Source organism: Sceloporus occidentalis, unplaced genomic scaffold, assembly GCF_023333645.1.
Source record: "Sceloporus occidentalis isolate IW3139 unplaced genomic scaffold, rSceOcc1.0.p SCAF_4, whole genome shotgun sequence".
Classification (NCBI taxonomy): domain Eukaryota; kingdom Metazoa; phylum Chordata; class Lepidosauria; order Squamata; family Phrynosomatidae; genus Sceloporus; species Sceloporus occidentalis.
The window spans coordinates 61021027-61045694 of record NW_028316984.1 but is presented as its reverse complement, the minus strand read 5'-3'; the positions used below and the strand labels follow the sequence as shown (position 1 = coordinate 61045694).

Here is a 24668-nt window from a genome sequence, read left to right as displayed (position 1 = left end):
TGCTTCAGCTGATATGCCAGCTGCACCCCTTTCTAGACTTGGAGGACCTAAAGATAGTAGCGCACACGCTGATTACCTCAAGGCTGGACTTTTGCAATGCGCTGTACATTGAGCTACCTCTGTACAAAGTTTGGAAACTTTAATTAGTTTAAAACATGACAGCCAGATTGCTTACTAAGCCATCCAGGAATGCCCGTATCACACCAATATTAATATCATTCCACTGGCTGCCAATTAGTTTCCGAGCAAGTTACAAGTCTTGTTTATTACTCTTAAAACCCTACATGCTTTGGGTCCAGGTTATATATGGGATCACCTCTTCCCATATAATCCACCACATATGCTGAGGTCCTCCTGATGGATATTTACTACAGTGAGCCAGAACTAGGGTTGGAAAATGTCAGCTAGAGGACTTTTTCTTCAGCTGCCCCTAAACTGTGGAACAACCCGCCAGAAGAAATTTGACAACTGAATGCTGTGTGAATTTAAAATAGCATTAAAAACCAGTCTCTTCCAGCAGGCTTATCCAGATGGTTTTTAAATTGTGAATTGTAAATGATGAATTTTAAAATGTGGATTGTTTTAATATTTTATGTCATATTTGTTCTTTTAAATTGATGTGTGGTTTAACTGATGTCATGTATTGGGTAACTGTTGTTGTTCCCTACCTCGATCCATGGGGAGAGGTGTATTAGAAATTACTGCCACTACTACTACTACTACTACTGACAACAGTGTATTAAATTTATAGAACCTTGTTACTTAGCAATGGATTGTTGGTCTCCAGTTGGTCTCCCTCTGCTGCTATTTTTGATACAGCAGAGATTTCTGTCTCTGGAATAGGAAAGGAGTTATTTGAACAATTCTCTCATTTCCTATGAACCCTCACTCATCCTCTTGCAGAAGGCTAAAGGATCCTTTGGAACAGGGATAGCCTAAAATCACTTCCGTCCTGTTCACTAACAGAAGCCTCCACTGGTTCAAAGAGCCTTCAGTCAATGGCAGAGGCTACAATCCAATATTTGCCCCAAATCTTTACATTTTCTGACCCATTGCCTCCCTATTCATGATGTTGTAAGCTTAAGAGACTTTGAAAACTAGGGAATCTTCCACATTCATCATCTCTTTAATTATTCTGGGTTCCGTATTTCTTGGTTTTTCAAGCTGCTTGTTCTTTCCTCTCTTCCTTTTGGCATCACACTTGTTAAAATTGGAAAGAATAACAGCAGAAGTGCCACAGACACGAAGTGTGTGATTTGTGCAGGCAACACACACCCACAAAACCTAATTAGCAAACGATTGCTTTGCACTTAATTTTCATTTAATTTAATGTGAAAAGTTATGTGGCATGTATTGGTGAGGAGGGTGTTTTGTTGTTGTTGTTGTTTTCATTAACGAGTTTTTAAAAATCTGTCCAGGCAGGCACTGATAGGCTAACTTAAGATAGGGTTTAAAAGATAGTCATTCCTCAGTACACAGCAAATATTATGTGACAATTTTTATTTTTTTATTTTTTATTAACTAAATTGTACTACCTGTTTGTATGCTGGACTCAAGTTCAGGATAGAGACTGAGAAAAATAAAACAATGTAATAATTTATCTTTTCATTGGTGTTTTACTGCACATATATTGAGTTAATATGAATTGGATTCACACTCTTAATTGTGACTTCGAGTAACCCAGTTGCCTGCCTCCAAGTTATTGCGCTTAATTTAAGAAGATGGATCAAATTACAGTCACCCCTCAGGATACATGGGGGATCTGTTCCAGACCACCCACTGGAGTTACCAAAATCCACAGATGAGCAAGTTCCGCTGTTCCCAATGGCAGCACATGCACATGAACATGCCACCATTAGGGACAACAGGACTCTACTCAAATCCGCTGATAGCAAGTCCATAGATACCAAGGGCTGACTGTACACTGCTTACTCTATATAATTTTTGTTATTGTTGTTAACTGCTGTCAAGTTGTGAAGACACACCCAACTAAAGATGGTGGCTGGTTTGGGTGTGCAACGCCGGTACCCTGGTGAGATCAAACTCTTCTACCCAAAAAAGGCTCAGAAGCTGAATGTAAAGTTCAGAAAAGGGGGACGTTTAATTTAAAGAACAAAAATAAAGAGTTTTCTTCTCCCCAGCTCTAAATAACTTGAAATAAAAGATATTTTACAGACTTTCAGCAGTCTTCAGGGTGTCATCTTTCTGGGTCTGATCTTGGTTTGATCTCCTCTCTCAGTGGAGCTGGTGCAGGGTCTTTCAGCTCCTGAATTCTTTGTCTTTAAGTAGGTAACTAATTTCTGGTAACTGATTTGGCTAATTAGTTCCTGGTAACTGAATGGCTAACGTGTAAGAAATGCCCTTTCTGGCTGCCTGGGCCTCTTTGCCACCAAAAGACAGCTCTCTGCTTGCTCACAGCAAAGACTGCTACAAACTAAAAAGCCTCTAGCTAAGGCAGAGCATGCTGGGAAAGGGCAAACCAAACCTGGAAAAATGCAGGGGATCCTACAGCTCCTCCCAAATACAACTAATACAATGAACTTTCCTACACTAAAATATTCTATGGCCTGAACCAACACGAAAGAAAATGCAGGGAGAGATTCAAATAGTCCTGGCAGGACATCACACAAGTCAACTTTGACTTATGACAACCATATGAGCCAGACCTCCAAGTCACCCTATTGTCAACAGCCCTGTTCAGCTCTTGCAGACTCAGAGCTGTGGCTCCCTTGATTGAGTTGATCCATCTGGAATACAGTCTTCCTCTTTTTCTACCACCTTCTGCCTTACCAAGCATTATTGTCTTTTCTAGTGAATCATGTTTTCCCATGATATGGCCCAAGTATGATAGCCTCAGTTTAGTCATCTTGGCTTCTAGGGAGAGTTCAGATTTGATATACTGTATTTTCCGGCGTATAAGACGACTGGGAGTATAAGACAACCCCCAACTTTTCCAGTTAAAATATAGAGTTTGGGATATACTCACCGTATAAGACTACCCCTCTTTCAACGCACACCAAATAAAATTTTTTTTAAAAAATCAGATTTGATTTCAATATAGTAATTTTAATTCAAATGACATGTAGGTACTTAGCAGGAAACCTTGTTGTATACAAAGCCTGCTTGGATTGGTCAGCTCTCCCTGCCTGCCCAGCCCTCCCTGTCTCCAAGACTATCAGAGCGGTGGCCGCTTTCATACGATCGTTGCATATGGTGGGGATGTGGCCGCGGCCATTTTTGAGCTCCCCCCACCATATGTGGCGACCGCAGATTCTCCAGTCCGGCTCAGAAGTTTCAGCACCTGCCCTATAAGATGACACCCGGTGTATAAGACGACCCCCAACTTTTGAGAAGATTTTCCTGGGTTAAAAAGTAGTCTTATATGCCAGAAAATACAGTACTCTAGGTCCCATTTATTTGTCCTTTTAGCAGTCCGTAGTAGCCACAAAATGATTCTCCAGCACCACATCTGAAATGAGTTTATTTTTTTCCTATCAGCTTTCTTCACTGTCCAGCTTTCACAACCATACATAGAAATTGGAAAAATGATAGCACGGATAATCCTAATTGCCTTTCAAAATAGTCATCTGTCTCCCTAGAGAACTGATATCAGAACAGTGGATGTCAACAGCCTGCTGAAGTATTTAAGCTGTTCCTCTACTTTTTCTCAGCCAGCACATTTGTAAATAGGCACAAATACTGCAAAACCTTTGAAAGATTTCCTCCCAATGAGAAACAAACTTGGGTAAGAACTCTGTCCCTGAAATGTCTCACTGCTTGAAGAAGGGGAATAAACATAACAGAAATTTACTGAGATTTTAGTTTGACAGCAGGAACTAAACATATTTCTACAATGCTGACATAATTTTTAAAAGACTTTCCTCAACCAGAACCTATGGGAGGAAAACAAGGAATATTTTTATCCTTGGTTATTTCTATCTGAAATATGAATTGCAGCCAACTTATCTGAGTACTGATGACATTTCCATTAATCAATTAACTACTTTTCACAGCATTTTAGCAAGTATAGTGTAGCCAGTTAGCAAGTATTAAGACATACTGAAAAAGAATACTAAGCAACAACAAAAAACCTCACAAAAAACAGTTGTGTTAACCCAAAAAAGTAGCAGAATGACAATGACGCCTAACCAACCAGCCTTGTTCCAACCACATTCAACAAAGAACCTATCTGAAGTACTTCTTGTGTTGTCACTCCATTTGTTAAGATGACTGTATTTTAGAGGTGTGTGTGTGCATGTGACTTCACCTGTTGCCTTAGCCCATCGATTTCAAGAGTTCTCTTAGGCAAAGAATACCGAGGAAGTGGTTTTGCCAATTCCTTCCTCTGAAATATAGCCTACAGCACCTGGTATTCATTGGCTGTCCACATACTAACTAGGGCTGACCCTGCTTAGCTTCCAAGATCAGACAGGATTTGGTGCCTTTAGAATATTTAGGGCCTGATCTAAAGGTAAAGTTATATCATTTAAATATCAGTGCAGCCTCATATACTTACTTATGGGTCTTGCCACTAGATGGCATTATCCATTAACTGTAAATACTGTACATTTTACCATGACCTCAAACTTGACAGAAGTGAACATCAAACATTGGAAAATATTAACATCATAGTCTCGGTCACTGCAAGAAAAAAAAACAGAAACAAATAATTTTGACCCATGCCCAATGCCACTATAAAATATGACAAGGGAAAATGGCAAATTGTGTCATTAATTTACCTTCTTTTTTCTTGTTGGTAAAAACATTTCTGTAGTAGGGGTGACAAAGAAATTCTACCAGTGCTCTATATTTTCCCCACATTGTCAAGGGGTGAACAACTGCTTGGAGTGTGAGGGTCAGTTTTCACCCCTGTGCACCCTCAATGGGCTGCACCAGCACATGGTTGGCAAATTGTACATATGTACTACCTGGGGTTCTGGTACCAATTCAGCAGACAGCAAACAAAGCTCTTAAACTCTTCGATCATGACTTCCAAGCAACTATGTTGTTTTGTTGTTGTGTGCCTTCAAGTCATCCCTGACTCCAACTTACGGTGACCCTAAGGTGAACTTATCATGAGATTTTCTGTGGTTGAGAGTGTGTAACGTGCCCAAGGTCACCTAGTGGTTTTTCATGGCCAAACAAGGAATCAAACCCCCATCTCCAAAGTCCTAGTCCTATGTTCAAACCACTATGCCACAAGCCATTATCCTGAAACATTGCAGTTTTCTTGCCTATGTATGGGCATTTCTAATATATGTGTCATTTGCATGGAAACTGCCAAAGAAAAGGGAACAAAAACAGTGAGCTGTTGGGGGCAGTAAAAAGAAACAAAGCGTTATCTCTTACCCTCCCACCTTCCTCCCACAAAATTTGAGCACTTCCTTACACTTCAAACTCTGTACTTGCCCTTCAGAAATTACAGTATGAACTTTCTTACTTAGTGCTGCCTCCATATCATGGTCATAACAAAAAGCCAGGATGGATAAATATGAGTGTGTTTTGAAAAACGAAAAAGTAAACACAACTCTTGCATAAAACCCACTGCATCTGTATTTAAGAAGACTGCCAATCTTGATTCCTCTTCAGAACAGCCAATTTTGGCTAGTTCTGTCATTAACTTCTGATTAAATTAAGCATGAATTTCTGGTTTTGCTGTTAGAGAGGGACTGAGCCACTATTACGCTTTGGATGCAACAACTTCTATTCTCCACAACTTCTATTCTCCACAGCAACAATTGTAGAGGCAGCACTATTTTGACTCAGCAATTTAGAAATGTTGACTGTTCTTCTTTGTTTATGCAAAAATGAGACATGTAAAATTGTTCATACATTTATTGCTTGTTTTCTATTCTCCCACCTTTTCTCCCACCTTTTTAGATGCCTAAACCATACTTGTAAACACTGAGATTTTAAGCTACTGAAATATTGAGAATCAGAGGGTTTAAAGAAACTTTAATCTAGGGAAGCATGAATTCAGGCACAATTGTTATTTGAAGAGGCACCAGTCCCATTTGCCTCCCTTTTGCTACAGCATTGTATATACAAAGAGGACTTTTTTTTTTTTTAATTTAGGAAAGTACACCAGGAAAACTTTCACAAACCTTCATGGCTATGCCACCAAGGCCAACATTACATGACCAGTAACTGTGTCCTTGGTTTTAAAATATCAGCTGCTTAAACAAATAAATCCTTGGCCTGAGGTAATTATCAGTCAGTGCCCCGGAGGGTTTTTTCACAAGCACATCAATCCAGATTTTATTATATTTTGCTCAAGTTTAAACTGTTCTCGGGTGGACATTCACTCTCCTTATTACACGGAACCAAGCTGCCATCATAGTACAATACTAAGACTGTTGGATTTTTCTCCATAGCAACAATATTTACATAGCCTTTCCTCTGTAGAGAGATTCTTTTTATGACTCTCTCAACTGCTTTATCTTCCTCAGTGACAAGTCTGAGCTAATATTATTGCAGTTTCCAGTCATTTTTCTATTGATTTCTTAATTCCATTTCTCCCAACGATTTCCCATCCTTAAAGCTGAATAGAAGACCAAATCAGATGTGTTAAGTGCATGTCTGACCCTTGTGTGGTTGGTTTTAAGTTACTGAATAGCAGCCAAGAAGGGTGATCTGGCTTGGGACCATGATTAGGGGAGATCGAGAAACTGACCCCTTTCCTCTGCTACAAGCCCAGTGCAGATTGCCCCAGGAGCAAAAGTACCACAGAGAATTATTGGACAGTCAGCCCTTCAGATTCTTTATCCATAGATTCAAGCATTCAAGGCTTGCAAATATTCAAAGAAATTGCAAACCTTGATTTTGCCAGTGAGATACCATTTCATTATGCCATTGTATTTAATGAGACTTGAGCATCCATAGATTTTGGTATCCATGGGCTGTCCTGGAACCAAACCCCAGTGGATATCAAGGGCCCACTGTATGACATTATGAAAAATATTAATTAATAGCAAAGGTGCATTATTTGAAAACTAATTCATATTACCATACAGAACTGGATAGGATTCCAAAGGTTGATGTAATTAAACCTAATTATCCAGTTATGTGGGGAAAAAATCTCTCACAGCTGGTTACTTTATTAGAAACAAAATGGATAGAAATACCTAATCCATTTTGCAAAATTAAATCTGGGTTCTGAAAATGTTTGTAATCCAAATTATTACTTCCTAGGACAGAAAATGGCTATCAGGTTAGCTGTTTAAACCTCTCAGGCAAATTCCTCTCCTGTAGTTTATACTTTCGCTCTTGTACAGTTCAATAACATGGAGAATCAAATTGCAAATTATATGCATGCCACTGCCTTCTGAACGGTGGAACTCCTATATCATGCTGGCCTGCTGATTGGTAACCAGGCATCTTGGCAGGCCAGTGGGAGGACTTGAACAGCAGTTTAAGTTAATGAAAAACTACCACTTCATGGACAACGGACAATATATAGGCACAATCAAAGTGTAATGGAAGGGGGGAGTCTTTATTAAAAACAAATCCTCAGGTGAACTTCAGAGATGAAAATCGACATTCATAGTCACATTCTGCCTAAGGAGTGGCCTGATCTAAAACAGGTAACAGTTGCATTGGATATCTGGTACAAAAGCAAGAGGGAAGCAAGTGAACTTCTTATAGCTTTCAATGTTTTCAACTGAGCTTTCTCTCTGATATTTATGGGCTTTGAGAACTCCCTCCTGGATTGGATGGCATGTAGTGTGGTATCTCTCTCTCTTTCTCTCTGTCTCAATCTCTCTCCCTCTTTTTAAAGTTGAGCTCCCACTCAATAAGAGCAAAAAGACTGACCTTCATTTCAAAATACCCCAGGCAGTGTCATGCAATGCCAGAGTGCATTTTGAACAATTACTGTACGTTAATTTGAATATATTCAACAACAACGTTCTAATGGTCGCTCAGTGAAGCAAGTGGTCTGATGTAGTTGTTTTTTACTTGTTTTCAGAAAAACACCTTTTTTAAAAGCTTATAATTAATGCAAAATGACAAACCTTCCGTTCCATTACTGCCAGGAAGAGAAACTAACAGAGGACAAAGTTTTGTGGTGTTCAGGGACATTTGTTCTGTTCCTCCCAGCTTTGAATATCTCTTTTTACTTAAAGAATATCTCTTTACTGAACATGGATAGAAGAACTGTCTTTTAACAGTCTCAATCAAAATAAAAAATAATGAGCACTTTACCTTCTTGGGCTGTGGTGTAATTCTAAACATATTTATTCAGAAGTACCAACATTACCTTGAACTATTTAATTGATCCGAAATGATTCAAAGGCATAAAGAATATTAGGTTAGACAATGGTTTGAGCATTTGAGTGCTGTTTATATTGAATTATGCTACAAAGGTTTCTGGCAGCAATCAGGAAACTGCAGGAAATGACATTTCACTTAGTCGTGGGATCTACTGCATTTTCTTAGTTCTCATCTTTAAACCTCACCATCTGGTAGATTTGAAGGGAAAAATTATAATGTCATGAGAACAAATTTTGTATTTTTTTCTTTCAAATGATTGATTCTGTAAATGAAGCCCTAAAGTACTTGTTTAGAGTATTAGTATTATAATATACTAATATTATTTTAGGAGTCTAACTTAAAATAACAGATTCATTCGGCTCTTTTCTCCTGTACACACAGTTATAGGAATACAACTATAGTTTTTGTGATAGGAAATTGTTATACTTCCTTTTTTTCCATTGGAAATATGTGTATATATTTAATTCAAAATACAGTATATACTTGAAAATGTGTATGGCACCAAAATGGTATCATCCTGAAGACTAGGGCCTCAGGCCAGTTACTTCTCCCAAGCAAAACAGACTTACTGAATCGATCGCTTAATGATAAGTTACCATTCAGGCTGTGTGTGTATTGCAAAACTAATGCAATCTGACAGCTCTTTAATTGCCATGGCTCAGTGCTATGGAATTCTGGGTTTTGTAGTTTGTTGTGGCACCAGAGCTCTCTAACAGAGAAGGCTAAATACCTCACAAAACTGCAAATCCCAGAATTCCATAGCATTGAGACATGCCAGTTAAAGTGGTGTTAAACTGCATTAGTTCTGCAGTGCAGATGCAGCCTAAGTCAATACAGAGTAACAGCATGGTGTAGTAGTTTGAGTGTTGAACTAAGACACTGGGAGACCAAGATTCGAATCCCCACTTGGTCTTGGAAAGCTACCTGATGATGTTGGGCAAATCACACTCTCTCAGCCTCAGAGGAAGGCAAAGGTAAACACCCTCTGAACAAATTCTGTGAAGAAAACCCTGTGACAGAGTTGCCTTGGGGTTATCATAAATCAGAAATGACTTGCAAACACAGAACAACAAGTCAATATAAATTTCATTAAGTCAATGAGTCTCTTCTTGTTGGGTCCAGCAATTGGATTTAGGTCTGACAGATTTATCATACTAGAAACTTCCGGGGCAAAAATGTGGCCCTGGAGTTGCAGAGTCTAAGCTAGGCATGTGGCTGGCTAAAATATAAAAAGCTGCCACAAAAGCAAGCAACCTATTTCTTGGTATGAATGAGACATTTCTTCCCATTCTGATCATTTTGATCAGTACCACACCAGGGGCAAAAGACTGATGGTCTCTTCCCTCAGTTGTACCCTTTAATCACCTCCCCCCCCCCCCCGCCACACACACACACATCACAGCCAGCCATTTTTTAAAGCTGTGCATGGTCAAAATAACATTCTATCTACCTTGATGATCAGTTAACAAATACAAGTAAAGAGAGGAGTTGGGCAACCCAACTATAAAAAGCAAAAGAAAATAGAAATGGTTACACTTTTTGACAGTGCTCAAATGTATATAAGATAAACACAATTCCTGTTCACAACTGCAGTAATTCCACCTTCCTCAGGAAAACAGCTCAGTGGGAGAGAATCCCAACCCCTTCACAGTCCCCATTTGAACCACACACTGTCTTCCTGTCATGTATTCCATGTGTTTTTTAAACTACAGGAGAGCCAGTTGCAATTCCTAGCTAAGGATTAGGATACTAGCTGATGGAGGGGAAATCAACTTTCTCATTCTCATCAATTCACCCTGCATCCGTAATGCAGAAATAATGTAGTTTGACCCTGCTTTAACAGCCATGGCTCAATGCTATGTAATTTTGAGATTTGTAGTTTTGTGAAATATTTAGCCTTCTCTGTCAGATATGTAACCTTCTCTCTGTCAGAGCCATGGAAGTTAAAGTGAAATTACACTGGATTATTTCTGCAGTGCGGATACAACTTCAAAATAACAGACCCTCAGGAGGCAGTAGAAACGAGTTGCATCCCTCTTCACTTCCCCTTCTAATTGTGTCAGATCCATTTTTGGAATATTTTTATATTGGCAGCACCTAGATTGTGGGAGCAGGAAGCTATGGATCTAGCTGATTCATATGAGATGACTGAAAAAACTACTCACTTTGCCCAAGAAAGAGTTGCCAGCAAAACATAACAATGCACTGAGACATTACATTTCATTCAGTCAAGGACACATTATAAATAAAGGGTGACAACTTTTCTGACACAAGATGTTATGATGGTCATGGGCTAGATGCCTTTTAAAAAGACATTGTCAGGTAAAATGTTTAAGGGCTTTTACCACAATGGCTAAATAGCACCTCCAGTTTCGTTGCCTTTAATTCTGGTTTCTGTTCTTCACGTTACATAGATAAATCAAGGGCTCAGGCACAAGAGAGAGGTTTTCAAGTTAATCCTGAGATCTAAAAAAGGACAAAGAACAGGGAAAAAATAACTGGAGGGGATCCCTAAAACAGCCAAATGATAACAGAACAGCTTACTGAGTGGTGGGGGGAACCTAAATGCAATTGCTAGTCCCAAGTAGATGTATAAAAGGTAATGTTTCCCCTATGACAAGGTTGTCAAGTCATGTCCGACTGTAGAGGGTGGTGCTCATCTCCATTACTAAGCCAAAGAGCCAGCGTTGTAAAAGACAACTGTGTGATCATATGGCCAGCATGACCACACAGAATGCTGTTTCCTTCTCACAAAAGTAGTACCTATTTATCTACTTGCATTTGTATATGCTTTTGAACTGCTAGGCTGGCAGAAGCTGGGACTAGTGACAAGCACTCACCCTACCCTGCAGCGCTTAGGTCTCAAACTGCTGAGTTGCTGATCTTGCAATTGGCAGTGTCTTAACCACTGAGCCACCAAATCGCTAGCTAGAGGTCCCTAACTAGAGGTGATCCATTAAATAAATAGAATTTACATAAAGTAGGGTGTGTAATATTTTCTGGCAAATCCAATCAGAAACAGTGTTAGTTCAGAAGCTAGTCCAGAACAAAATGGTGTCCCTTCTGTTTCACATACTGACAGCTGAACGTTACTTCAATACTAGTAATGCAACGGCAAACCCCCTCTGATGAAACTTGTCAAGAAAACCCTGTGATAAGGTCACCATAAGTCAGAAACAACTTAAAGGCAAACAATGCACACACATCACACTAGTAATGGGCTGGCATCTTTCATTGCCCCAAGGGGATGTGGAGCAGTTAGTATGACATGAACAGCTGTGCCTTCAGCACCTTGCTTGTGCTCCTCCAGGGGAAAAATTAAAAATTAACCATAAGGCCTAAATGAAGTAAATTCTTAAAAGAAACAATTTTTTGTCCAGTAAATGGTGTGCAAGTTTCAGCTCCAGACATTTCTGAAATTACATTATGACTATCCCCTTAAAAAAAAACCTTGAGAGCAATGCATACTGAAATGTTGGGGTATTTTAAAACCAATACAGTGTCCATTAACTGAGCAACTTGAGCCATATCTCTGATTTCTTGTGCACCTTTTATTGGGTGCTCCCCAGTTTTTGCTTCCTAAATGAGATAGAGCCATGTTGAAAGAAACACTTTGCTTAGAAATAGAAAATATTGTACCTAATGATTTCAAGTTAAGTTAAGCATGTACAAAACATCTTGGCATGTTCTGCTGATAACAGCCAGAACACTAGAACAGGACACACAGAAGAACTGTGGCATGCAATTTGGAAATAGGGCTTGCTGCTAGTTGGTGAGTTTGTTCATATATCACAGACTTTAGTTGCTGCCACTGCATGTTTTTGAAATAATCCTATATAAAGTTGGTGTAATAACTTGTTTGGTGTGAAACCCTGGGCTTCTAACCCAGAGTCCACCTGGCACTGCGTTGTTAAACCAACTGATGAGTTCAATCTACTGTCAGACTCCATTCATGAATCCTAAAGGGTAAAAAGAAAAATCTTTTTCACTAATTACTGTTCAGCATCTGCTACCTGAGAATCAGTTGCCTCACTTTCCTAATCACAGGCAGCATCTGCACTGCAGAAATAATGCAGTTTGGCACCACTTTAACTGCCAAATGCTATAGAATTCTAGGATTCGTCTTTTTGTGAGATATTTAGCCTTCACTGTCAGAGAGGTCTGGTGTCACAACACATTACAAATCCCAAGATTCCAAGGGATGGAGCCATGACAGTTAAAGCTGTGCCAAAGTGCATTATTTCTACAGTACAAATGCAGCCACAGAAACACCACCAAGATTTGGCATCATACCTGCATCCACTGTCCCACACTTGCCATAAGGTTATTGTGCCACGCAAAACATTTGCATTGCTTAGGGCATGAGATCTTGGGTCTATGGATGTTATTGTGCAACACCTTCACAGATCTAAGGCTCCTAATGTTTTTTTCTTTTGTTTTGTTTCTGTCATGAACACATACAAGCCAATGCTTTGATGGATTATTATTATTATTATTTTTACATTTTACATTTTTCACTATTTAGGGCTTCATATATGATCTCTGTCTTCTTCTGCAAAACTTCCACACTACAGTTAGACTTGAACATGAAATAATAGGAATGTTTTACTTCATTGTGTAATAGTTACATCTTATGCAACTGTTTTGCAAGAGTAATTTTTAAGAACACATTGACCCAATCTTAAATCATAGCATTGATGTGTGCATGAACACGTCACTTGGCTAAAACTAGTTCGCTGCGCTTCTCTTGTCCAAGCAAAATACAGGTTGACGTCAACAGAAAATTCACACAACAGGAGATGTGCCAGATTCTTTCTGCTGATTTGCATTTGTGTATGTGTAATTGTGAGTCTATATGTAAATCAGAGTATTTCCATACCTATCACCATGAGCTATTTCTAACTTAAGAATCTTTGAAATAAAATAAAACTGTGCTTATTCCTCCTGTGTTTTTGTATCTCTTGTTAGAAGAGTTTTTAAACTCTGGGAGAATTAATGGACATTTCAGTAGTGTATTCAAAGCCTTTCTATGTTCTTTAAATATTAATAGGAGAATGTGACCTTCAGCCCTGCTGCTGTATCATAGAAGCTGCAAAAGAAAATCAATACACATCTACAATAATGATTAACTAATTATAGCTCAGGAGAAACTTTGGCTGCATCTACACTGCAGAAATAATCCAGTTTGACATCACTTTAAGTACCATGGCTCAATGCTATGGGATTCTGGGAATTGTAGTTTTGTGAGACATTTAGCCTGTTCTGTCAGAGAGCTCTGTTGCCACAAAAAATACAATCCTCAGAATTCCATAGCATTGAGTCATGGCATCTAAAGTGCTGTCAAACTGCATCATTTTTGCATTGTGAATGCAACTTTTTTATATAATAATAATAATAATAATAATAATAATAAATGCAACATTAGCTGATAATACCTCACTGATTCCTAGATTCTTGAGTAATATCCAAATCACTGATGATCCAAAACTTCAGCTGATAACAGTTGGTAGACTGTGGACCCATATAACAATAACAAATTTACTTAATAAAGACAATTCTGTGCACTTCTGCTTTGGAGTCCAACTCACTAAACTCAATGAAACATACCAATGAGTAAAAGGGTGTAAGGTTGCAGAGGGTTAGTCATGTTAGTCTGCTGGGAGTTCTTTGGTAGTTTTTATGGGATATTGTTTCATATTCTGCCATCACAAAGCTTGAAAGGCATTGGACTGCTCTCTAACAGTTTGTTCTAGTGCAGTGGTTCTCAATCTGTGGGTTGCGACCCCTTTGGGGGTCAAATGAACCATCAGAAAACACATATTTCCGATACTCTTAGGAACTGAGACCATCGGTTAAGGTCACCAAAACATGAGGAACTGTATTAAAGAGTCACTCAGTAAATTTTAAGAAATAGATGTTACCTTAAACAGTAACAGAAACTGGTGCATTGCATTCTCTTCACAGCAGTTCTGGTGCTATTGCAAATATTCTATATAAAGGCAGCTAGTTCCACTACCCTGGATCATTATGACAGCAGAACATCTGTGTATTGCCCCGATCACTTGAAAAGATGATATGGGGCCAGCTTCTAAAAAGTAAATGACACATGGATTAAATGTGCAAAATATATTTCTTCTTTCACACAAACACACCTGTACTTACTTTCCCTGACCAAGAAGTAAGTGGGGAAGAATTCTCCCCTCCTCCCTTTTCAGAGTCCTTTTCTTGTAAAATGTGGATGCCCACCCCTTGCAGCATGATTACAACTCTCCTGTGTTTCAAACTGGTGGATCTCACCCTCCCATTTCTTTAATTCTGTGATTGGCAAGTAGTTAGACGTTAGAGGTCTACTCCACAGGTCCTTGAGCCAAATGCAAAGCTTAGAAAAGTTACTTTTGGATTATAACGCCTAGAATTCCCCAGACATCATGGAAAAGTTATCCAAAAACATCCAAGCATTTTTTTTTCAAAACTCTGCAGTCTGGATATGATATTAAAACAGGGACTTCAGCTGCCAGAACTCCTCACCATTATCTATGTTGGGCAGGACTGATGTGAGTTGCAGGCCAACAGCTTCGGGAAAACTGCATTTTCCCCACCCCTATATTAAAAGGGAGTATGGGAAGAGACCCAATTTGGATCAGGGCCACAAGGTAAGGAGTAGTTAACACCTTCACCTGTTCCCTAATGGAAAGCAGTCCTCCAGAATTTCATTTGTGGGGGAAAAACAGGTGCAAAGGAATGTCTGTATATTTCTTCCGCTACAGCTCTAAGAAGTGATGGTAAGAATAGGAAAAAGTTTAGTCCTCTTGTGCCCCAGATTATTTCAGTGTCTTTGATCCACATGCATTTTGCTTTGCTTTTCCAACACCATAGTTATTTGTACCTATCTCAGCCAAATTGCTCCCATTTGCTTGCACTCAGTCAGAAAAAAATGTGGAGATGGATGAACCTATCTCCATCATGTCCACTTTGACTCTTCAGTACAGGGCCAAAAAACAACGGTTAATAACAGCATTGCCCTCTCCCTACCCTTTCATGACATCGGTCATTTCACACTACACAATTATAGCACTATGATTCTAATTTAACTGCCATGGCTACATCCTATCAATCCTGGGGCTTTTACAAGTGTAAAGTATTGGACTTGCAGAAGTTCTTAAACATAAGTATTCCAGATGTTTGGAACTTCAGGTCCCATAATTCCTGACCATTGGCTATACTGGCTGGGGTTGTGGGATCTGATGTCCATAAGATCTGGAGGACCAACAGCTGAAAACAACTGCACTAGAGGTCTCTGGAAATCCCTAAACTGGAAATCCCAGAATTCCATTGGATGGATTCAGAAGAGTTAAACTGAAATAACTGTGTTATCATTGAATAGTGTGAAAGGCCCCGTATTGAAGAAAGAAATAGAATAAGTGGTTGCTGTTGCCTTTGCTAACAACATTGGAGAAAAGGCATGGTGGCCTTTTGTTGATTCTGTTGTACATTCATGAGTTGCATCCAGAATAAGTTAAGGGCACACCAGATTACATACATTTAGCAATTATTTATAGAGTTGCTGCTCAAATGGTGAATGACGTCTCTTTGTGATAGTACTGTATGTCTTCACCTACATATTTGCATTTAGTGTCTTTTGTTCTGTGACTGGTCATTGGAACATAAATGCAAGCTTAAATTGCAGATCTCATTGGTGAGGCTTATATCTCCTTGGAAATGTCATTGTAGAAAGTAAACAGGTCTGTTAATATGATGATGATGATGATGATAATAATAATAATTTATTATCCCGCCCCTTTGAGGTCAATCGGGGCAGCTAACAGCAATTGTACATCAAAATTCCCTCCCCTGCTTAAAAAATTATTAAATCAATTATAATTAAAACCAACACATTAAACAATATTAACACATACATATTATTACAAGACAAAAACAAAACAAAACAAAACAAAACAAACAGTAAACTACGGTAGCATTTCCAGGGAGGACCTTGGGGACTCTCATGAGAAGAGGGATTCCTGAGGCCGGGGTTATCTATGCATGGCAGGGGGTTGGACTGGATGGCCCTTGCAGTCTCTTCCAACTCTATGATTCTATGATTCTATCCCGGAAAGGCCTGCCGGAAGAGATCCGTCTTGACAGCCTTGTTAAAGCTGTCTAAAGATGTCAATTGATGCATCTTTGACCCTGTTTATTGTACAACGTCATCTCTGTCGCTGCTTTGCCTTCAAACTGTTGGTACAGCGGATTCTCTTTTAATTGACAGGACAACTTGTCAATAAGCTCCCAATTCTTCTGCTTTCCCATTACTCCTTAGGTGTGATACATTTCTCCTGCTGCAGTTTTGATATTGGGCAGTCATATGGTGTCAGTGGATGTGATTCCTGAACAATTAAAAACAACAGCAACAACAATATATTACAAAATGCATTTTGGTATCTCAACAGACCAGAAAGTGGCTAAAATGTTTATTGTTTAATTTGCGATGGGTGGAACAGTCTCAGTGCCCATTCTCAGGAGCCCTGTGTTTAACTAGTCCAACATCTTAGTTCCATGACGCAGACTTAGCTAAATTAATTCATAAGAGGGACTCTATGAGCAGGACATTAAGATTAAAAACTTTTAGGCAGGAATTAGTCTAGTTTCAATATACAGTTGACCCTCCTCATTTGCAGCTTTGACTTTTGTGGATTTGATTATTTACTAATTTGATTACTATATTCTCTTTTTAATTTATGTTTTCCACTTTCACAGGGGTGCTTCACATCTAACCCCAAAGAATGCGGAGGTCCCACTGTAACTGAAGGCTTGCAAATACAAAAATGCTACTCATTTGAATCTGAACATTAGAGGAATTCCCATCTATCTCAGGGTTATCCCTAAAATGGCAGCCTTATTTTTTTTTCTCAATCTGGTTCTTTACATGGTAATCTTAATTACTGTTTCTATGGGTGTTTAATTAATTATTGTGTCTATACTTTTTCTTGTAGAGATATGGTTATGGGGGATGGATTCAGCTGGAGCAACACAATCAGGTAATCAGTTTGTTCTTAATATGTTTTGCAAGGAAGGGGAAGACAAAAGCCAGGTTTTTGGCCAAAATGGCAGATGGAGAGGTTCCACTCAATGCTTTGGCTGGGAACCCAGTGATATCAGGAGGTGTAGTGTGGCCTTCTGTTGTCATTTGGATCATGGAAAGCTGTGGAGGGTATCGACCTACACTTACGGTTCCCTACCCTAGCCTTAAAGCTTGATCAATATGTGACAGTATGACAGAAATGTGAAACCATAATTTTGTTTCCACTGCTATATTTTAAAATGCAAGTTTGAAGGCAATATATGTCATGTATTCATAGACACTGGTTGTGTAACTGTGGTCCTGACTTCTGTTTTGTGGGATTTTTAGGTGTGTGTTTTTAGTATACAGTATTTAGTCTTTACAGTTTTACAGTTTTACTTTAAATTGCCTTATATTGTTCAGCTCTGCATCACCTAGAGAATCTAGGTCATTTGGTGATTAGGTTATTACGTGATAAAGAAACATAACAATAAATCAGAGAAAGACAGAAAAGAGATAGGTGATGGATAAGAGAAACAGGCAGTCAATGGGTAGGAAAGCATATACAAAAATTGCAGGTTCTCTTCACTTCTCAATCTTGTGCAAAGACAGAAAATGAATGAGTTTATATTTTGAGGGCAATGAAGAAACTCTAAAACTATTTCTGCCACTTTTAGAGTGCCTTATCATTTAATTTTATAAAAGTCATGAAAGCAGTGATTGTGAGATTTTGTAAATAATCTCCCAGTTTCAGCAAGTTGAGTTGCACCTTCACAAAATGCTCACTGAAGATTCAGGCCTTAATCTCAATTCATCAACTGTCAATCCCTCATAGTAAGTGAAATGAATCTGGTCTCAAATAACCTACCTTATTTGCTTGTTTCTGTATCCCAGAAGTACATAATTAGTATTTCATGGGAAATCCTATAGCATATAAACTGGTGCCAATAAAGTGTAAATAATTACTATGTAAATAATTTGCAGAGGGGCACACATTGCCTAGGCAAAATGCAGTGAACAGAGAATAATCCATAAAGCAAGGATATCATGTATAGAAGAAGGCCATTAATGTCCTTTTAAGATTCTCCCAGAAATTAATCTCTGGGGTGCCTATCACCACCACCTCCAAATTCTGTAAAGAGCACTGGTATTTTGTCTTTAAACTTTTACAATTTTACTTTAAATTGACTGGTGGCAAAGTGGTTAAATGCCTGTGCTGCAGCCACTCACTCACAAACCACAAAACCAGCCAGGGGCTCAGGGTCAACTCAGCCTGGCATCCTTCCATAAGTCGCTAAAATGAGTACCCAGCTTGTTGGGGGCAATTAGCTTACACTTTGTAAACCGCTTAGTACATTGGTAAACGGTGTAGAAATGTACTTGTTATTACTATTGCTAAACCTCTAAGGACTATATTACATGTGGCTTTTAAACTAACATAAACATTGGATCACAGCTTCTTTGGCGATACCTATCACAGGATGCCATCTCCCTCTCATCACTGCCTTGTCCTTGCAAAATGATTAGCTCACACCTTGCCACTGATAGGGAAAATGGCATCTTGCCATTGATAGGCTCCCAATCATGCTTGTATAGCACTAGTCCTCAGGTGTGGTACGTTACTCCTGTGTCAGTCATTGTGCAGCCTTGTATCTCCTCACTGTTCCAAAACAGCCTGTTTGGTTTTGTTTTTTTAACTTTATTTATTTATTTATTTATTTTTGTTAAACTGCATTAGCACAACTTTGAAATTGTATAAAAAAGTTTTGTTCTGGTACCAGTTTTTTTGTTTAAAGATAATTCTCAGGAATGCATCTACCACATTAACTGAAGTTTACCTGTAGTTGAATATTTTGCTACTAAAGTGCTAAAGGACACTATTACAGCACTGTGTAAATTTACAATGCTATATAAATAAAGTTTAATAATAATAATAATAATAATAATAATATATTGGATAATATCAGAACTCCGGGGGGCTGTTACATGTAAAGGGTACTAATACAACTGCTCCTGAAAAAATGTGCACTTACCAAAATCTTTGAAGTAGTTCACAGAGGAAAGTAGTTGTGGCCCTCCTGAGAAACTTGTTAAAATTGCTTTTTCCAGTCCCAGCCCTGTGTAAATCTACAGCGCTATATAAATAAAGCTTAATAACTTTATTTATTGTCTGGGACAATGGAAAGGAGATGGATAGGGACATGTTAAGAAGCAAATAACAATGAAGAAAGACCTGCAGAATGAGAGGGCCATTCTGCAGATGCCAGAGGATAGGATATTGTAGGAAAGTACTATGAGCCACATGGTCCAATTCTTCTTTCATAAGCTAGTCAGCTGCCCTCAAAAACAATAGAGGACACTGCTTATCACTAACGTTGGTCTAAGATGTCAGCCAACAACTTTTGTTCACGGTATAGAGTCACAGTCTTAGCATTTTGGCATCAAGGTGAAATGTTAATTTGTTTTAATTTAGTCTGTAACCCCGCTTTGATCCAACCGGGAGAGGTGGGGAAACATAAATAAAAATTTATTATTATTATTATTATTATTATTATTATTATTAAAATAACAGTTCTGGGGAGTACTGGTGGGCATGAAAGGTTTAGGAAAGCTTACATACCCTCCTGCAGCCGCCCATTTCTATTATTCATCTTTTTGCCTTGGTAAAGATGCTTTACAGTTTAATTTAGTAATTATTTTATCTAAATGCACTGTTACATGGCGAGAACTACAGTTTACCACCTGAAGGGATTTTTTTTCCTTACAGTAAATACCAGTTCTTGCCACTTAACATTAAAATAAGGGAGGGGGTAACACATTCAGTGTAGTTTGATTGCATGAAAAATTATTATATTGAAATATATATTTCTTTAAAAAACAAAGTACACCATGCAGTTCAGTTTTGCATAATCCTTTCTTATTTTCTGCTAAGATTTATGAAAGTGAATGCCCATTACTGTTGGAACATGCTGTACTACAGACCACTATTTGCCTTATAAAGTAAATTGATTTAGCCTGAAGACAGAAAGCCTTAAATTAACTTTTATGAAGAGTTCAGTGTGGCAGTCATAGCTTGCAATGGAAAACTAATTTTCTCTGAATCCATGTGTCTAATAATTACTGTGGAGCCTCTGCGAATCAGCCCCCAAATTGAATTTAACTACAGATCTGGAAAATAACTTCTTGTTTTTAGAAACAATCTCTGTGCCCGGAGCATTGACATCGATGACAGTATAAATATGGAATTTCAGCCCACACCTTCTGCAATGAGTGAAGTTCTGCCTCTGGCAGGCTAATTGATCTAAGCAGGTTTGCTTGCATGTTCTTTACAGGGCTTGTCACTGTTTGCCTGCCATTAATGCAGATGGAGTAGGAACAGCCACCATTCTTTAATTAGGACATTGCTCATTGGAGACTCTATTTCACAGCACACTCCTCAAGGCCATTAGAAAGGCTATTATTTAACTTGCTACAGACTGCGTTTGTTTATGCGAGTGTCAAAAGATCCTTTAGATAAATTACAGCTTTTCTAGCCGCAATGATTCCCTACACCTACTTGCTAGAAAAAGAACCATGGTGTGCCTACCAAAATATCCCCAACCATCTATATTTAAACAAGATGCTTGATTCTATCCAGACCTTTCCATCTCTCCTAAACAGCTTGGTGCCTACTGTATAATAAACAACAGAGGGCTCATATTCATAATTTATACTCTCTAGGAATGTATGGTTAAGTTCTCTCCTCCTGGTGGTTTGGAAAACTCAGTTCTTGAGAGGTATTTGCCAGAGGAATCAGATGGCAGCACTGTAATTATAGCCTGTGATATTTGGAACAATCTTCTTGATTTGTGACACTGCTGCCAAGTCATTCTTAGAGCTGTCCAGAATATAGTCACACTTAGAGGGTGGGGTGGAGATGGAGGTTTTCAAATATTCATCACTCATAAATAATGCATCAAGCTAATCACATATTCAAGGTTAGATCTGACCTTTCTTAAATTTCATGATGGATTTTAAGCACCGGTATGGAGCAAAACATATAGTTGTAAAGGTGCAAAAGAGTGTACAGAGCTTAGTCAAACCCTTGATGCAAAAAACAATGTAGCTCAAGTGCCTTGTCTGGCAAGTGACTGATTTTATTTGAAAATATAGCCAAGTGCCAGCATCTGTAAAAGCCGCATGACACTCAGCCCAAAATACTGTAGTGAAGCCATATGAGGTCTGTGAGTGTCTTTAATGATGCACCAAAGCTTCTCTCTCACTTAAATGAATTTATATTAATAAATACATTAAATGTGTCTCACATCTAGGTTTTGCCAATCTTCGGATTCAGCCACTCAGGGGCATTACTACAGGGAGTGTGGGGGTGATGGCCTACACCAGGTGACACCTCAGGGGGTGCTTGATCTCACCAGGCTGTGTTTGCCCTGCCTGTCTGCATAATGATTTCCTTGGGGAGGAAAATAATATTTGATAATGTATTTATAGTCAGCCCTCCACATCTGCGACTTTGACTCTTGCGGATTTGATTATTTGTGGATTTGATTAATATGTTCTCTCTAGAAATTGCTAGATCCTTGGTGTGTGCACGCATGGCTTTCGCCCCCCCCCCCCCCCAGGTGCCTCGGTTGGCTTGCCTCGGGTGCCTGGGGCTGGGATGGTGTTGTTGTGTGTGTGCGTATACTGCTCTTGCTCCTTTAATACCTTAGGCTGGCTTGCCTGGAATGTCCATATGATAATATCTTAACATGCCTATTGTTACTTAATCTCTCAATCAATGGCTGAATCGAGAGGTGGGACTCACCCCACGTACTGCTACTCTTGGTGTGCTTCTGTTAATTATTGTTTGTATTGTGGTATGGTTAATTGTACTTTTGGGCATTGGGATGTATATTTCTTAAACTAGAGCCTTATGAATTCCCTTCCTACACCCTCGTGTTTAAGAAGGCCTGGATTTGAAGGGCACTGTACTATATATGAGACAAATTCTGAAGTCTCTTCTAAGCATTTTTTACTTAGAGTTTAATGTTTAATTATTTCAGATATGGACAAAATTAAGATTGTCTCTCTCAATGTAAAAGGACTTGGATTCCCCCCCCCCAATATACCTGGGTTAATAATTATTTGAAAACACTTAAACCAAGCATTTCTTTTTTACAAGAAATGCACAGAAAGGGCATAGGAAACATTCTAGCATGATCTCCCTTTGACTCGCAGAACACAACTGGAAATTCTAACAAATCCAGCAGTGTTGTGATATTGTTTGACAAAACATGTCCTTTTCAGGTTGACAAAGTAATCCGGGACCTTTGGGTCTTTACTTAATATTGAAAGGTATGGATGTGAGGGCGATCTGGCTGAGACATCTGTCACCCCATTGATCGCCAGGGTTGATTCGGCTGATCTGGCTGGCTAGGTGGGTGTCCCCTTCCTCCCTCACCGCTCCATGTGCGTCCCTCCCGAAGCTGCGCGCTCGGTGGAAGAGGACGACCATCCCAGATAGAAGGAGTGTACCGTTCTTCGGTCAAGGGTATACGATAGCTGCGCTCCCCTGCTAGAACCTCCAAACAAGCTCAAGGATTGAAAGGTATTCTGGCCAATGAAATCTTCACACTGGCCACATTTTACTCTCCAAACAATGACCAACATGCCTTTATGGCTTCTTTCCTACAAACCTTAGGAGAGATAGCAGAGGGCAATATCATTATAGGGAGTGATGAAAACGAAGTCCTAGATTACACAGAAGACAAATCACATCCTCCCAGAAAGATGAAAAAGAAAACATCACCAGTATCTGACTAGACATGGACTTATAGACCCCTGGAGAGCTCTACATCCATCCTGTAGAGACTACACTTTTTATTCAAACACACACCACACCTATTCTATAATAGATTACTTCATCATTCCAAAATTATCCCTTCCTAGCATTGCTGATGTACAGGTAGAGTCTATCATTTATTCAGATCATGCTTCCACAACATTAGTCTGGCAGCTTGGACCTGATGTACCAAAAATGTATATCTGGAGATTCAATCCATATCTCCTCATAAATGAATGTTTTAAAAAACAGATTCAAGATGAAATAAAACAATTTTACCTTGAAAATAGATCACCTGAGACATCTGAGGCCTGAAGGGCAGGGTAACACAAAAGAGACTTAAGGGAGCCATGAGGCAAAGCCTCTTCCAAGAGATTGAAAAGCTATAATTAGCTCATTAAAATTTGTTCGATTCACAGGTATTCATTCAGTTTCCAGAGGAAAAAAGCAGAGCTGGCAGCTCTTGACAATAGAAAGATTCAAACTGCCTTACATTACATTAATCTTATTATTATGAATTTAACAACAAAAATGCTCAACTCCTCGCTAGAGATATCAAGCGTAAGGTGGGGAGGAAAGCCATATCCATTCTCACTTCCCCTGAAGGGAATATAGTGAAAGCTCCTGACAAAATTATGAAAGAATTTCAGAACTTTCATTCTACACTATATACAGTGGACCCTTGTTATACGCCGGGGTTTGGTTCCAAGATCCCCCTGTGGATAACAAAATCTGTAGATGCTTATGTCCCATTAAATATAATGATATAGCAAAATGGTGTCCCTTATAAAAAATAGAAAATCAAGGTTTGATATTTGAAATTTTTTTAAACATTTTCAAACTGTGGATGCTTGAATCTGTGTATAAAAAACCCATTTATAAGAAGGGCTGACTGTACGTCTGAATTGCCACAAAATTTGGACAAGGACCAGTTTATATAATTTCTAAATCTGAAGAAGCTCAAAAATTTTCATAAATCACTGTTAAACAATTCCCCCAGATGAACTCAAAAAGACAATATCTAAGCTGAAACAGATGGCTTCTCAGGTGAATTTTATAAATTGTTATTTGACGAAATTTCATCCCATCGTATTGCACTTTTTAACTCAATTCTTAATAATGCTCCGGTGCTGACAAGTTGGCATAGAACTCGAATAATTCCAATCCCAAAAACCAAAGAATGCCCAGAAATTGAATATTTCTATCCTTTTGCACTCCTTAATCAAGATGCAAAAATATTTACCTGTATTATGGCCTCCAGAATAAATGAGTTTATTTTAGAATGTATTAATCCTGACCAGGTGGGCTACATGGCAGGCAGATGCCTAGCAGACATCTGCAGAGTACTCAATAGCACCCACCATTTCAATCAGTCAAAGACTCCTCTAGCCTTACTTTTGCTTGAAGCTTTGAAAGCCTTTGACAGGTTGGAATGGCCATTTCTTTTTGGGGCCCTTCAAGGAATGGATTTTGGAGATGGCTTCATAGGAGCACTTCACCTTATCTGAGAGAAAT

The 24668-nt window shown here is 38.8% G+C and overlaps 1 protein-coding gene across 1 annotated transcript in view; it reads left to right on the top strand.

The window, feature by feature from the left end:
* The first annotated feature begins 7453 nt into the window (after positions 1 to 7453).
* Positions 7454 to 24668, top strand: part of ACMSD (aminocarboxymuconate semialdehyde decarboxylase) — a 36321-nt gene continuing 19106 nt past the window's right edge. Inside the window, exons 1-2 of the mRNA XM_089523324.1 lie at positions 7454 to 7583; positions 17265 to 17309. Coding sequence (XP_089379450.1) covers positions 7527 to 7583; positions 17265 to 17309 — 102 coding nt within the window. The 5' untranslated portion in view covers positions 7454 to 7526. The remainder of the gene's footprint in view (positions 7584 to 17264; positions 17310 to 24668) is intronic.